At 39.4% G+C, this 13,357-nt stretch overlaps 1 protein-coding gene across 1 annotated transcript in view; it reads left to right on the top strand.

Annotated features, from left to right (window-relative positions):
* Window positions 1-13,034, top strand: part of LOC122688403 (plasma membrane ascorbate-dependent reductase CYBRD1) — a 36,309-nt gene extending 23,275 nt beyond the window's left edge. Inside the window, exons 3-4 of the mRNA XM_043894398.1 lie at window positions 8,566-8,720; window positions 9,268-13,034. Coding sequence (XP_043750333.1) covers window positions 8,566-8,720; window positions 9,268-9,568 — 456 coding nt within the window. The 3' untranslated portion in view covers window positions 9,569-13,034. The remainder of the gene's footprint in view (window positions 1-8,565; window positions 8,721-9,267) is intronic.
* Window positions 13,035-13,357: the final 323 nt, after the last annotated feature.

The following is a 13,357-nucleotide window of genomic DNA, read 5'->3' as shown; positions in this document are numbered from 1 at the left end:
AATAATATTGTTGGAAATATTAATTTCTTTTATGTTTTCTATTAAGAGTATTAAAGTTTTGTCTTTGATATGAAGTACTTAATTCATCTAGAATTAACTTAGTTCATGATGAGATATTGTTATCTAACTTCATTATTTCTCCATATTGATAAACTCTTTCCCCAGCACCATTTATTTAATTATCCCTATCTTTGCCATTTATCTGCACTGCCAGTTTTGTCTCTTTTTCTGTGTATCCAAGCCAGTGGAATTGAAGGGTGTAGAAGTATTAAAGTATATTTTTGTTGTCGTTTGGTCATTAAGTTGTGTCCAACTCTTTTATGACCCTATGGACTGTAGTCCATGGGATTTTCCAAGTAAGAATACTGGCGTGGATTTCCATTTCCTTCTTCAGGGGATCTTCCTGACCCAGGGATCAAACTCACACTTCCTGCATTGGCAGGCAGATTCTTTACAACTGAGCCACCAGGGAAGCCTGTTAAGGACACAGAAGTATATAGAATTATTTACAGGGTATAAAATAGAGGTAGAGATAAGAATCTTTGAACTGTTCTTTTTTTGAAGAGGATACTTCTAACATTTCACTATTCAATACAGATGCTTCACATTTTCTCTTATTCCAGTTTGTGAATTGGTTTTGTTTTTCTTTTGAAATCATGAAAGTGAAAGTCGCTCAGTCATGTCTGAGTCTTAGCGACCCCATGGACTACACAGTCTATGGAATTCTCCAGGCCAGAATGCTGGAGTGGGTACCGGATCCCTTCTCCAGGGGATCTTCCCAACCCAGGGACTGAACCCAGGTCTCCCACGTTGCAGGCAGATTCTTTATAATCTGAGTCACCAGGGAAGACCTGAAATCATGAATGAATGTAGAATTTTATTGGATATTTTTTGTGTATGTTGAGATGTGACTTCGGTTTTTCCTCTTTAATCTGTTAATATAGTCAATTACATCAATGGATCTTCTAATATTAAACTTGGGTAAATTGAAAACATTTTTAATTGTTTCAAGATTCTCCTTTACTCCCTGAAGTATTCAGATTCTTATCTCTTATTGTTTTATCTGTGTACTAACTAGGCTTCTCAGAAATGTCACATCACAACTTTTTTTTTCTTTTTTCATTTATTTTTATTAGTTGGAGGCTAATTACTTTACAATATTGTTGTGGTTTTTGCCATACAGTGACACGAATCAGCCATGGATTTACATGTATTCCCCATCCCGATCCCCCCTCCCACCTCCCTCCCCATCCCATCCCTCTGGGTCTTCCCAGTGCACCAGCCCTGAGCACTTGTCTCATGCATCCAACCTGGGCTGGTAATCTGTTTCACAGTTGATAGTATACTTGTTTCAATGCTATTCTCTCAGAACATTCCACCCTCGCCTTCTCCCACAGAGTCCAAAAGTCTGTTCTGTACATCTGTGTCTCTTTTTCTGTTTTGCATATAGGGTTATCGATACCATCTTTTTAAATTCCATATATATGCGTTAGTATACTATATTGGTGTTTATCTTTCTGGCTTACTTCATTCTGTATAATAAGCTCCAGTTTCATCCATCTCATTAGAACTGATTCAAATGTATTATTTTTAATGGCTGAGTAATATTTCATTGTGTACATGTACCATAGCTTCCTTATCCATTCGTCTGCTGATGGGCATCTAGATTGCCTCCATGTCCTGGCTATTATAAACAGTGCTGCGATGAACATTGGGGTGCACGTGTCTCTTTCAGATCTGGTTTCCTCAGTGTGAGTGCCCAGGAGTGGGATTGCTGGGTCATATGGCAGTTCTATTTCCAGTTTTTTAAGGAATCTCCACACTGTTCTCCATAGTGGCTGTACTAGTTTGCGTTCCCACCAACAGTGTAAGAGGGTTCCCTTTTCTCCACACCCTCTCCAGCAACATCACAACTTTATAACTTTTTGGTTTAGCAGGAGAAAATGTGGTCCCTGACTTTTTCCTTGCTTACATCCAAAGAGCTAGTAGTATTTATAAACACAGGACTTGGAATCCAGAAGACCTCAGTTTGAATCAATTTCATTCATTTGTAATTTGTGGCCTTTGGACTTGTTATTGAGCTTTTCTGGGCTTAGTTTGCTCACTTAGAAATTAAGACTTTCATACATCCTTCACAACATCATAGGAACCAAGGACGAATAATGCATCGAAAGGCTCTGCCTCGGGCTTAGCATACTAGAATGACCCAAGTCAAGTCTTGTTAAAGTGGAAGCCTTGTGGTAGGCTCCTTTACAACCTGAAGATGACATTTTTCATTTCAGCTATAGATCATTAATACCTTCATGTTTGAGAATATCATTTTATGTCATTGAAATTTTATTCATGACTTACCCATGGAAATATATTTTTTCCATATTCCTATTCTCCTGCCTCATCTGAGATTCCTAAGATTCTTATTATTTTGAATGATTCTTACTGTTTTCTCTTCTTTCTTTCAGGATTTATCTTGTGTGTCTCTTATAATCCCGTAAAGCTCAATGATATAAGTAGATGGGACATCAGAAATTTGCTTCAGGACCCCATTTAACTCTGTTGAAAAATACTTATCCATTTTTCAACAGAATTAAATACCTATTATGCATTGGCTACCTGTCTAACTTGTGGGGGATACATTGTTTCACAAGACAAGCATGGACCCAAAGAGACATGCTTAGAAATCAAAGGAAATAATGATTAATATAAACTGTAAGTCTTTATCTTATAAATTTGCATAATTTGGAACACTTTTAATCAAAGATAAGCATCCTGTAATTTTTGTTCCTTTCCTTTTAAAAATAACTTGATGTTGAAAAAAATGTTTTCATAGCAAAAGTAAGACTTAGGAGAGCAAAATCACCCTGGAGTCCTGTAAGTCTGATGTCCCATCTACTTAGATCATTGAGCTTTATGCGACTATAAGAGGATACACAAGATAAGTCCTGAAAGAAAAAAGAGAAAACAGTAAGAATCATTTAAAACAATAAGAATCTTAGGAATTTCAGAAGAGACAGGAGAATAGGACTATGGAAAAATATATATTTCCGTGAATTAGTCACAGAAAAGATAGTGTGACTTACTCATAGAAATGTATTTGTCCTAAATCCTTGGCAGTCACTCACCTGAGCCCCATTTTTGTATAGAAAGTACAACCTATACATGAGGATGCTTGCCCTTTGATATTAATACTGAAAGAATCACTGAAGAGCACTGCAGGAGGATGAGGAACACTCTGAACCACCAAGGAGGACTCTCTGAACCATTTCTAATGTATTCAGGCGTTTGTGGCATTAATGAAAAATAACATATGCAAACCAGCCTATAAAATGCATTTTCAGTTACTTTCCATTCATTACTATTGCCTTTATGCTGATTCTAAATGTGTTTTAGGGTGTCAGACCCCTTCTGTTTTCATTCCTCTCTATCCCCCATTAGTCCTTTGATCTCAATCAGGGAAAATGAACAGTGATGCTAGTGTTTCTTCTCATTCTTCTCTCTTCTCATAGTTGTTTTGTTATGGTGGTAGATCCCAAAGAGATAGCTGGAAAAAAAAATCCCTCTAAACTCAGTGGTCATTAAGTCATCTTTATTTTCTGGAGGAGAAGTGATTACTTAATGGGCAGGGGTGTGGGACAACAAAACAAACTGTGAAAGCATTAACAGACTTCAGTTTCTGTAAGAATCTTATTGTCTTCACTGCAGAGAAATATCCCAATAAGGATTTAATTATTGAGGAGATGGAGAGAATTTTCTGCAGAACTCATTTCTTTCTCATTAGCTTTCTTTAGGTTGTACTGACAAAATGTGTCCTATTGTACTTAGATTTAGTGACTTAAAAATCTTTTACTTCCTTTCCTACTTGGCAATCTTATGGAAACTGATAAGAACAATTAAGTATCAGAATGTTCACTGTAGCCTTATAAATGGCAGCAAAAAAACTTGAAACAGAAATGTCCATTAATAGGGAACTGAATAATTTGTTAGTCTTAAAATATTATCCATTCAAAAGAATAAACTAGATAAATATGAGTTGATATGAAAAGATCTCCAAGATATACTGTTAAGAGAAAAAAGCAATATACAGAACAAATATGTACAATAAAACCCCACTTATATTTTTAAAAGCTCCCTCTTTCTCTCTCTGAAAAAAATTTTATCAAAAGATAGTTGATTTACAATGTTGTGTTAATTTCAGGTATACAGCAAGATGATGCAGTTATATGTAAATATGTGTGTGTGTATACACACACACATACACACACACACACACACACACACACACACGTGCTGTGCTGTGCTAAGTCACTCAGTCGTGTCCTACTCTCTGTGACCCCATGGACTGTGGCCGGCCAGGCTCCTTTGTCCATGGGATTCTCCAGGCAAGAATACTGGAGTGGGTTGCCATGCCCTTCTCCAGGGGATCTTCCTGACCCAGGGATCAAACCCACATCTCTTAACATCTCCTGTATTGGCAAGGGGATTTTTTTTACCACTAGCGCCACCTGGGGAGACGCACGTGCATGCACACACACACACACACACACACATTATTTTTTAGATTCTTTCCATTTTAGGTTATTACAAAATACTGAGTATAATTCCCTGTGCTATACAATAGGTCCTTGTTGGTTATCTATCTTATGTATAGTAGGGAGTATGTTTTAATCCCATCCTCTTAATTTATTCCTCCCCACCCTTTAACCATTGGTAACCATAAGTTAGACAAGGCTGTGGTCCACGTGATCAGATTGGCTAGTTTTCTGTGAGTATGGTTTCAGTGTGCCTGCCCTTTGATGCCCTCTCGCAACACCTACCGTCTTACATGGGTTTCTCTTACCTCCGACGTGGGGAATCTCTTCACGGCTGCTCCAGCAAAGCGCAGCCGCTGCTCCTTACCTTGGACGAGGGGTATCTCCTCAGGGCCGCCCCTCCGGACCTGGAACGTGGAGCAGCTCCCTCGGCCCTCCTGCACCCGCGCAGCCGCCGCTCCTGGGACTGGGGTAGCTCCTCTCCGCAGCCGCCCCTGACCTCAGACGTGGGGTAGCTCCTCTTCGGTGGCTCCTGCACCATCGCAGCCTGGCGCTCTTGGTCGCCGCCCCTTGCCTAACTCAAGGAAACTAAGACATGCCGTGTGGGGCCACCCAAGACAGACGGGTCATGGGTGGAGAGGTCTGACAGAATGTGGTCCCCTGGAGAAGGGAATGGCAAACCACTTCAGTATTCTTGCCTTGAGATCCCCATGAACAGTATGAGAAGGCAAAAAGATAGGACACGGAAAGAGGAACTCCCCAGGTCAGTAGGTGCCCAATATGCTACTGGAGATCAGTCGAGAAATAACTCCAGAAAGAATGAAGGGATGGAGCCAAAGCAAAAACAATACCCATTTGTGAATGTGACTGGTGATAGAAGCAAGGTCTGATGCTGTAAAGAGCAATATTGCATAGGAACCTGGAATGTTAGGTCCATGAATCAAGGCAAATTGGAAGTGGTTAAACAGGAGATGGCAAGAGTGAACGTCGACATTCTAGGAATCAACGAACTAAAATGGACTGGAATGGGTGAATTTAACTCAGATGATCATTATATCTACTACTGTGGGCAGGAATCCCTTAGAAGAAATGGAGTAGCCATCATGGTCAACGAAAGAGTCTGAAGTGCATTATTTGGATGCAATCTCAAAAATGACAGAATGATCTCCGTTTGTTTCCAAGGCAAACCATTCAATATCATGGTAATCCAAGCCTATGCCCCAACCAGTAATGCTGAAGAAGCTGAAGCTGAATGGTTCTATGAAGACATACAAGACCTTCTAGAACTAACACCCCAAAAAGATGTCCTTTTCATTATGGGGGACTGGAATGCAAAAGTAGGAAGTCAAGAAACACCTGGAGTAACAGGCAAATTTGGCCTTGGAGTACAGAATGAAGCAGGACAAAGGCTAATAGAGTTTTGCCAAGAGAACACACCGGTCATAGCAAACACCGTCTTCCAACAACACAAGAGAAGACTCTACACATGGACATCACCAGATGGTCAACACCGAAATCAGATTGATTATATTCTTTGCAGTCAAAGATGGAGAAGCTCTATACAGTCAGCAAAAACAAGACCAGGAGCTGACTGTGGCTCAGATCATGAACTCCTTATTGCCAAATTTAGACTGAAATTGAAGAAAGTAGGGAAAACCACTAGACCATTCGGGTATGACCTAAATCAAATCCCTTATGACTATACAGTGGGAGTGAGAAATAGATTTAAGGGACTAGATCTGATAGAGTGCCTGATGAACTATGAACGGAGGTTTGTGACATTGTACAGGAGACAGAGATCAGACCATCCCCATGGAAAAGAAATGCAACAAGGCAAAATGGTTGTCTGAGAAGACCTTACAAATATCTGTGAAAAGAAGAAAAGCGAAAAGCAAAGGAGAAAAGGAAAGATATTCCCATTTGAATGCAGAGTTCCAAAGAATAGCAAGGAGAGATAAGAAAGACTTCCTCAGTGATCAGTGCAAAGAAATAGAGGAAAACAACAGAATGGGAAAGACTAGAGATCTCTTCAAGAAAATTAGAGATACCAAGGGAACGTTTCATGCAAAGATGGGTTCAATAAAGGACAGAAATGGTATGGACCTAACAGAAGCAGAAGATATTAAGAAGAGGTGGCAAGAATACACAGAAGGACTGTACAAAAAAGATCTTCATGACCCAGATAATCACGATGGTGTGATCACTCACCTAGAGCCAGACATCCTGGAATGTGAAGTCATGTGGGCCTTAGCATCACTACAAACAAAGCTAGTGGAGGTGATGGAATTCCAGTCGAGCTATTTCAAATCCTGAAAGATGATGCTGTGAAAGTGTTGCACTCAATATGCCAGCAAATTTGGAAAACTCTGCAGTGACCACAGGACTGGAAAAGGTCAGTTTTCATTCCAATCCCAAAGAAAGGCAATGCCAAAGAATGCTCAAACTACCACATAATTGCACTTGTCTCACATGCTAGTAAAGTAATGCTCAAAATTCTCCAAGCCAGGCTTCAGCAATACATGAACTGTGAACTTCCAGATGTTCAAGCTGGTTTTAGAAAAGGCAGAGGAACCAGAGATCAAATTGTCAACATCCGCTGGATCATTGAAAAAGCAAGAGAGTTCCAGAAGAACATCTATTTCTGCTTTATTGACTATGCCAAAACCTTTGACTGTGTGGATCACAATAAACTGTGGAAAATTCTGAAAGAGATAGGAATACCAGACCACCTGACCCACCTCTTGAGAAACCTGTATTCAGGTCAGGAAGCAACAGTTAGAACTGGACGTGGAACAACAGACTGGTTCCAAATAGGAAAAGGAGTACGTCAAGGCTGTATATCGTCACCCTGCTTGTTTAACTTATATGCAGAGTACATCATGAGAAACGCTGGGCTGGAAGAAGCACAAGCTGGAATCAAGATTGCTGGAAGAAATATCAATAACTTCAGATATGCAGATGACACCACCCTTAGGGCAGAAAGTGAAGAGGAACTAAAAAACTCCTAGAAAGTGAAGGAGGAGAGTGAAAAAGTTGGCTTAAAGCTTAACATTCAGAAAACTAAGATCATGGCATCTGGTCCCATCACTTCATGGGAAATAGATGGGGAAACAGTGGAAGCAGTGTCGGACTTTATTTTTTGGGGCTCCAGATTAATTTTTTTGGGTACCATCACTGCAGATGGTGATTGCAGCCATGAAATTAAAAGACGCTTACTCCTTGGAAGGAAAGTTATGACCAACCTAGATAGCATATTAAAAAGCAGAGACATTACTTTGCCAACAAAGGTCCATCTGGTCAAGGCTATGGTTTTTCCAGTGGTCATGTATGGATGTGAGAGTTGGACTGTGAAGAAAGCTGAGTGCCGAAAAATTTATGCTTTGAACTGTGGTGTTGGAGAAGACTCTTGAGAGTCCCTTGGACTGCAAGGAGATCCAGCCAGTCCATCCTAAAGGAGATCAGTCCTGGGTGTTCATTGGAAGGACTGATGTTAAAGCTGAAACTCCAATGCTTTGGCCACCTCATGCGAAGAGTTGACTCATTGGAAAAGACCCTGATGCTGGGAGGGATTGGGGGCAGGAAGAGAAGGGGATGACAGGGGATGAGATGGTTGGATGGCATCACTGACTCAATGGACATGAGTTTGAGTAAACTCCGGGAGTTAGTGATGGACAGGGAGGCCTGGCGTGCTGCGATTCATGGGGTCGCAAAGAGTCGGACACAACTGAGCGACTGAACTGAACTGAACTGAGCCATAAGTTTGTTTTCTAAGTCTGACTCACTTTCTTTTTAAACACACACACTCATATGCTTGTTTAGTCATAGAAATTTTGTGAAAAAAGCTTGAGATAGTGATAGTAGGTGTCACTTTTGAGTGGAACTAGAATGGGGAAACTTCATTTTATGCCCTTGGTTCTAAATGAAATGTTTTGTCATTGTGCACATATTGCTTTTCTAATAATAATTTTAAAACAGTTAAAACTTAATTAATTGATAACCTCTGAATTAATTGATAACCTCTGAATTTTTTGATGTTCAGCTTCTCCTAGGTTTTTTTGTCTTTCTGCTTCCTTGGGCTCCACTTTCTCTCCGAGCACTTCTCATGCCCATACATGTTTATTCCGGACTTTTCATCTTTGGAACAGTGATTGCAACTGTACTTATGGGATTGACTGAGAAGCTGATTTTTGCATTGTAAGTTTCATAGTTTTCTTAACTGCAATTCTTCAGCTACAAAATATTAAATACTTGTTCATTGGACAAATATAAATGGGACAACATTTTTTAAATGGTGAAAATAAAAAATTTAAATATTTATTTTTAAAAATGTGTTATACACGTAATATAGCATTAATAACGCTTGAAAGAAAAACCAAACAGTCAACAAATTATACCACTCTTACAAAACTACCTTTGAAGTTCTGCATGCTCTTTCAATTGGTTTGATATACATATTTTTATATTAACTGTAATTATGATATACCTACATTTTTGTATCATCCTTTTTTTTAATTTTAAGTGGTACAGGTGCTATATTATTTCCATACTTTATGAACTTTTTAAGTTTTGTACTAATCAACTGAATGAATTATATGAATTTCTTAATATCAAGCTTGAAGGGAATTTATGTTGAATTTACACACTGTACCAGTGTGCCTTTTGAGCAGATAAATTCAAGACTGTTTGGCATGTTGCTCTATCACCCTGTTTGTAACTGGACACACTCTCTCTTTTTCTATAGGAAAAGTCCTGCATACAGTTCATTGCCACCAGAAGGTGTTTTCACAAACACCCTTGGCCTTCTGATTCTGGTGTTTGGGGCTCTCATCTTTTGGATAGTCACCAGACCACAATGGAAACGTCCTAAAGAACCAAACTCTGTCTTTTTTCAGCCAAATGGAGGTGCTCCAGAGGGAGTGGAAAGTTCCGTGGCCATGAACTTTGGCAACGTGGACAAATCAGATTCGGAGTTAAACAATGAAGCAGCAGCAAGGAAAAGAAACATCACCCTTGATGAGGCTGGACAGAGATCCACCATGTAAAATGGGCTAGCAATGTAGCTATATAACTCCAGTTTAAAAAACTAGCTCTCCAGTTTAGCTTCTCCTATTTACCCATGAGATGATTGAGGTCCACAGAGTCAATATTTATTCTAATCAGAAAATAGGATGTCTTCAAAGTGTTTATATTGATTGAGGCTTATGAACTTACCCAAATTGAAAGGGAGATGATCAATGTAAATATTAATAACAGTAGATATAAATTGTGCTTATATTACCTCTTTCTCGTTGAGGACCAAAGCATTTAGCACAGTGCCTTGCATAGAACAAATGATCAAAATATGTCTACAGTGGGTAAATCTGATAAACTGGCAGCTTCCCTGGCCTCTAATCATGTAGTCATTTTCTGTTTATTCTGGGAATCCAGTTATAAAGTTTTAGAATCAGATCATGAATATCTGGGACAGAGTTAATGCTACACCGGTATCATGACTAGAGCCCAGAAGAAAATGTAGGAAAGCAACTGGCTCCCTTTTCCCTGTATCTGCCCTTTGCTCCCTCCCCAGCTGGTTTGTCCTTAGATTGGCCCTGGAGACCAGGGTTTATTTTAGGGCACTTTGGAGCAGTGACAGGACTGTAGGTAGCTAAAGGTCTCCTCTGGTAGGACTTAGAAGTTTTTCCAAATTGACTTAATCCCAAGACTTCCTTGGGTTTGGTGTACTTTATGATCCAGATTCCAAACCTAATTATGATGAGAATATACCTGAATACATAGGCAGTATAAACTGCTCTACGATCCTCAAAGAACACTTTCCCCTAAGTTTCTGGCGTTTTTAAACATGGAACTCACTAAGTGCCAGTACTATCCTAAGCACTTTATAAATCTTAGCTCATTCAATCCTCAGATATCACTTTTGCAGTAGGCACCATTAAAATCTCCATTTTACAGATGAAAGATCTGAGAGAGGTTAGTAACCTGCCTGACAGTCACACAGCTAATGAGTAGTGAAACTGAGACTCCAAAACTGGCATTTTGGCACCTCAGGTCAGTCCATGATTCACTATGTTGTTGTCTTCATGCGTGCATCCTAAGTCGCTCAGTCGTGTCTCTGCGATCCTATAGACTGTAGCCTGCCTGGCTTCTCTGCTCATGGGGTTCTCCAGATAAGGATCCTGGAGTGTGTTGCCATTTCTTTCTCCAGGGGATCTTCCCAACCCAGGGAGTAAACCCAGATCTTCTGCATTGCAGGTGGATTCTTACTGTCTGAGCCACTAGGGAAGCCCATGCTAATTTACACCTGTTTTGACCCCACTTGGATAAACCTCATTTGGTGGAATGCAGTAGAGTTTTCAAAATTTACCTTCTGGCTCTGTTTACAAGGCAGATTCCTCAAATGAACAAGGAAGAGGGCCTACCCTTACCTGGAGATTCACCATGGGCACCCTGCCACTGCCAACAAGCCATGACTTACCTTGATGCCCCTTTGATGTTAAAATTGTGTCTTGGTAATAAAGAGAGGTTTAGGCAAGAACATCTATAGCTTTCAAAGTTCATCAATTATAATTTTGGTTCTTCAGAATCTTAGCTGCTAAATAGCTTTGGATTTGGAGGTAGGAGAGAAGAACTTCACGGAGAGATGAACTTCATGGTCTGCCCTTCCCCAGGGGCAAAAGCTAGAGTCCTTCCTGATTTGAGTGGAATTCTGGGATGGGGGGGTATCTTGTGTTTTGGGTTCTCAGTAGTGAATTAAGACTCAGAGATGACAATTTTCATGAATGAGATCTCTATCTAGGCTCTGAGCTGACTTAAAACCTAGAGGGGTGCCTATGCTGAAACAATGCATTTTATCTGAGGGTTGATTTTTGGTTTCCCTGCAATTTTAAACTGTTTCTACCAAATAAACTTAATGTTTTTGGTGTTTAGCAAATTTCCTTTTAGGGTAACTGGTAATTATGCCCATAGAATGAGTATGAGCTAGTCTCCATCACATCTCTGAAGTTTGATGATCATCATTTGAGTTGCTTGCCAAAATACTGTCGTCTTCTTCATTCTGTTTCCAAAATTTTGGCAATAGTCATAGGGATCCCCAGTGCCCAGCGCAGTGCCTGGCGTATATGTATGTGATATGCACATAAATTCAATAGAAGTAGAGCCTGCTGCAATTCAGGTCCTAAGTGGAAGGAGGTATTGAATTGTCACACAGAAACATATTTTGGTAAATGGATGTTTCATTACATAGAGGTGCACAAAATTCCAGGTATTTGGGGGGGCAAGGGCTTAATGGCCACCCCAAGGATTGAAGCTGCCATTCCATTTCATACAGGCCAGGAAAGAGAAAATGAAAAGCTAATTATGGCACTAGACTGTGCTGCTCCCTTGAGAAGTATTCGAGCACTCCTCATCTCAGCCCTTTATTTTATCCCTCTTGTGGGCTAATGTGAGGTTCATCTTACAGATATTATAGGAACTTCTTTTCTTTCTTTTTCAACCTTTGTGAAAACAATGCATAGTAAAATATATCTAGAAAACCTTTCTGTTTGAGATTCTTTTAATGGACCTTTTATTCTAATGATAATTATACCTTTATCTTTCAAAAGCTGGTATTTCCTACCTAAAGCATCTCCCCCCAGAATATCTCATTAAAAAGTCCACAAAAAGAACACGGGAGAAGAAAGCCTTAGGTATCAATTCCAAAACAGTGATTGAAATCTTACCAAATAATTATAGCTTATATCATCTACAGAGATGGTCTGGCTTGCCTTACCCCATAATCTAATTTCAGGAAAAAAAGCTTTATTTTAACACGCATCTAAATCAACACTAAAGGCTTTTGTCTCGAAGGGTTTATTGAGAAACTCAGACGATTATACTTTTTGAATTAATGTTATCAAAAGTGTACAGCTTCCTGTGCTCATTATGTCAAACTGAATCCACCCTCAAAGTCCCTCCCTCCCTTTCCTCTCCTGGTTTCATTTAAGCTGTGTGGGTTAGAAACAGTAGCTCAGACCTTATGATCAAATGACAAAGGAGGTAACTGCACTTTTTAAGGAATACTGACAAGTGATTTTTGTTTTCTGAAGGACAAAATAAAGAGGATGTCTTGCTTTTAATTAGGCTCTTTCCCTGCTGAGTTGGAAATTCCAGTGCAAAACTGACCGCAACTGCCAAATCTGAAAGCCTGAAGTGAAGCTTTTTGCTAATTTTATTGAAGCATGATGGAATTTTTATCTTTGTATGTCCTTTTTTAGATAACTCAGACAGAAAACTGTAACTGCTGTCTTTAAGCTACACATAGGAAAGTATAGAAGAATGAAAACTTCTTTATCCCCTACAAAGTACCTGAAAACTTTAAGTGGAAAAGATTTCTCTGTTTAAATCTACCTTTTTAATCTCAATACATTTATGCAAAAATGTTAAATAGCCTGAATATTTTATAATTTTGTAGAAAAAATATGCATCTATTTTTTTCTTGTTTTTATATAGTAATAAAAGTTATTTTGGAAGCTATTTGTGTATATTATGATTTATCTAGACAAGAAGTTGTAACCATTGTTCTGAAAGTCTCTTTCCCAGGTCTTTTTGTTAGTTTTTCAATAGGGAAGAATTTTTTTTTTTTTTTTAAGTTTTGTGAAATGGAATATCAGTAAACAAGGATGTAACAGCCATCAGCGATTTCGGGCCTCCAAATGTGAATGAAGTCTCCCAAGGGGGAAAACAATCCAGCACATGCCTCCATGCCCGCTATGGTGATTGCCAAAGAGCTGGGTGGGAGTGGGGAGAGGGGGCAGTGAGAAGTCAAAAAACAGATAACAGATGCTGGCCCAGATAGC

The sequence above is a fragment of the Cervus elaphus genome, chromosome 33 (assembly GCF_910594005.1).
Source record: "Cervus elaphus chromosome 33, mCerEla1.1, whole genome shotgun sequence".
Taxonomy (NCBI): domain Eukaryota; kingdom Metazoa; phylum Chordata; class Mammalia; order Artiodactyla; family Cervidae; genus Cervus; species Cervus elaphus.
The sequence above is the reverse complement of the archived record's forward strand: the minus strand, read 5'-3'. Positions and strand labels throughout refer to the sequence as shown.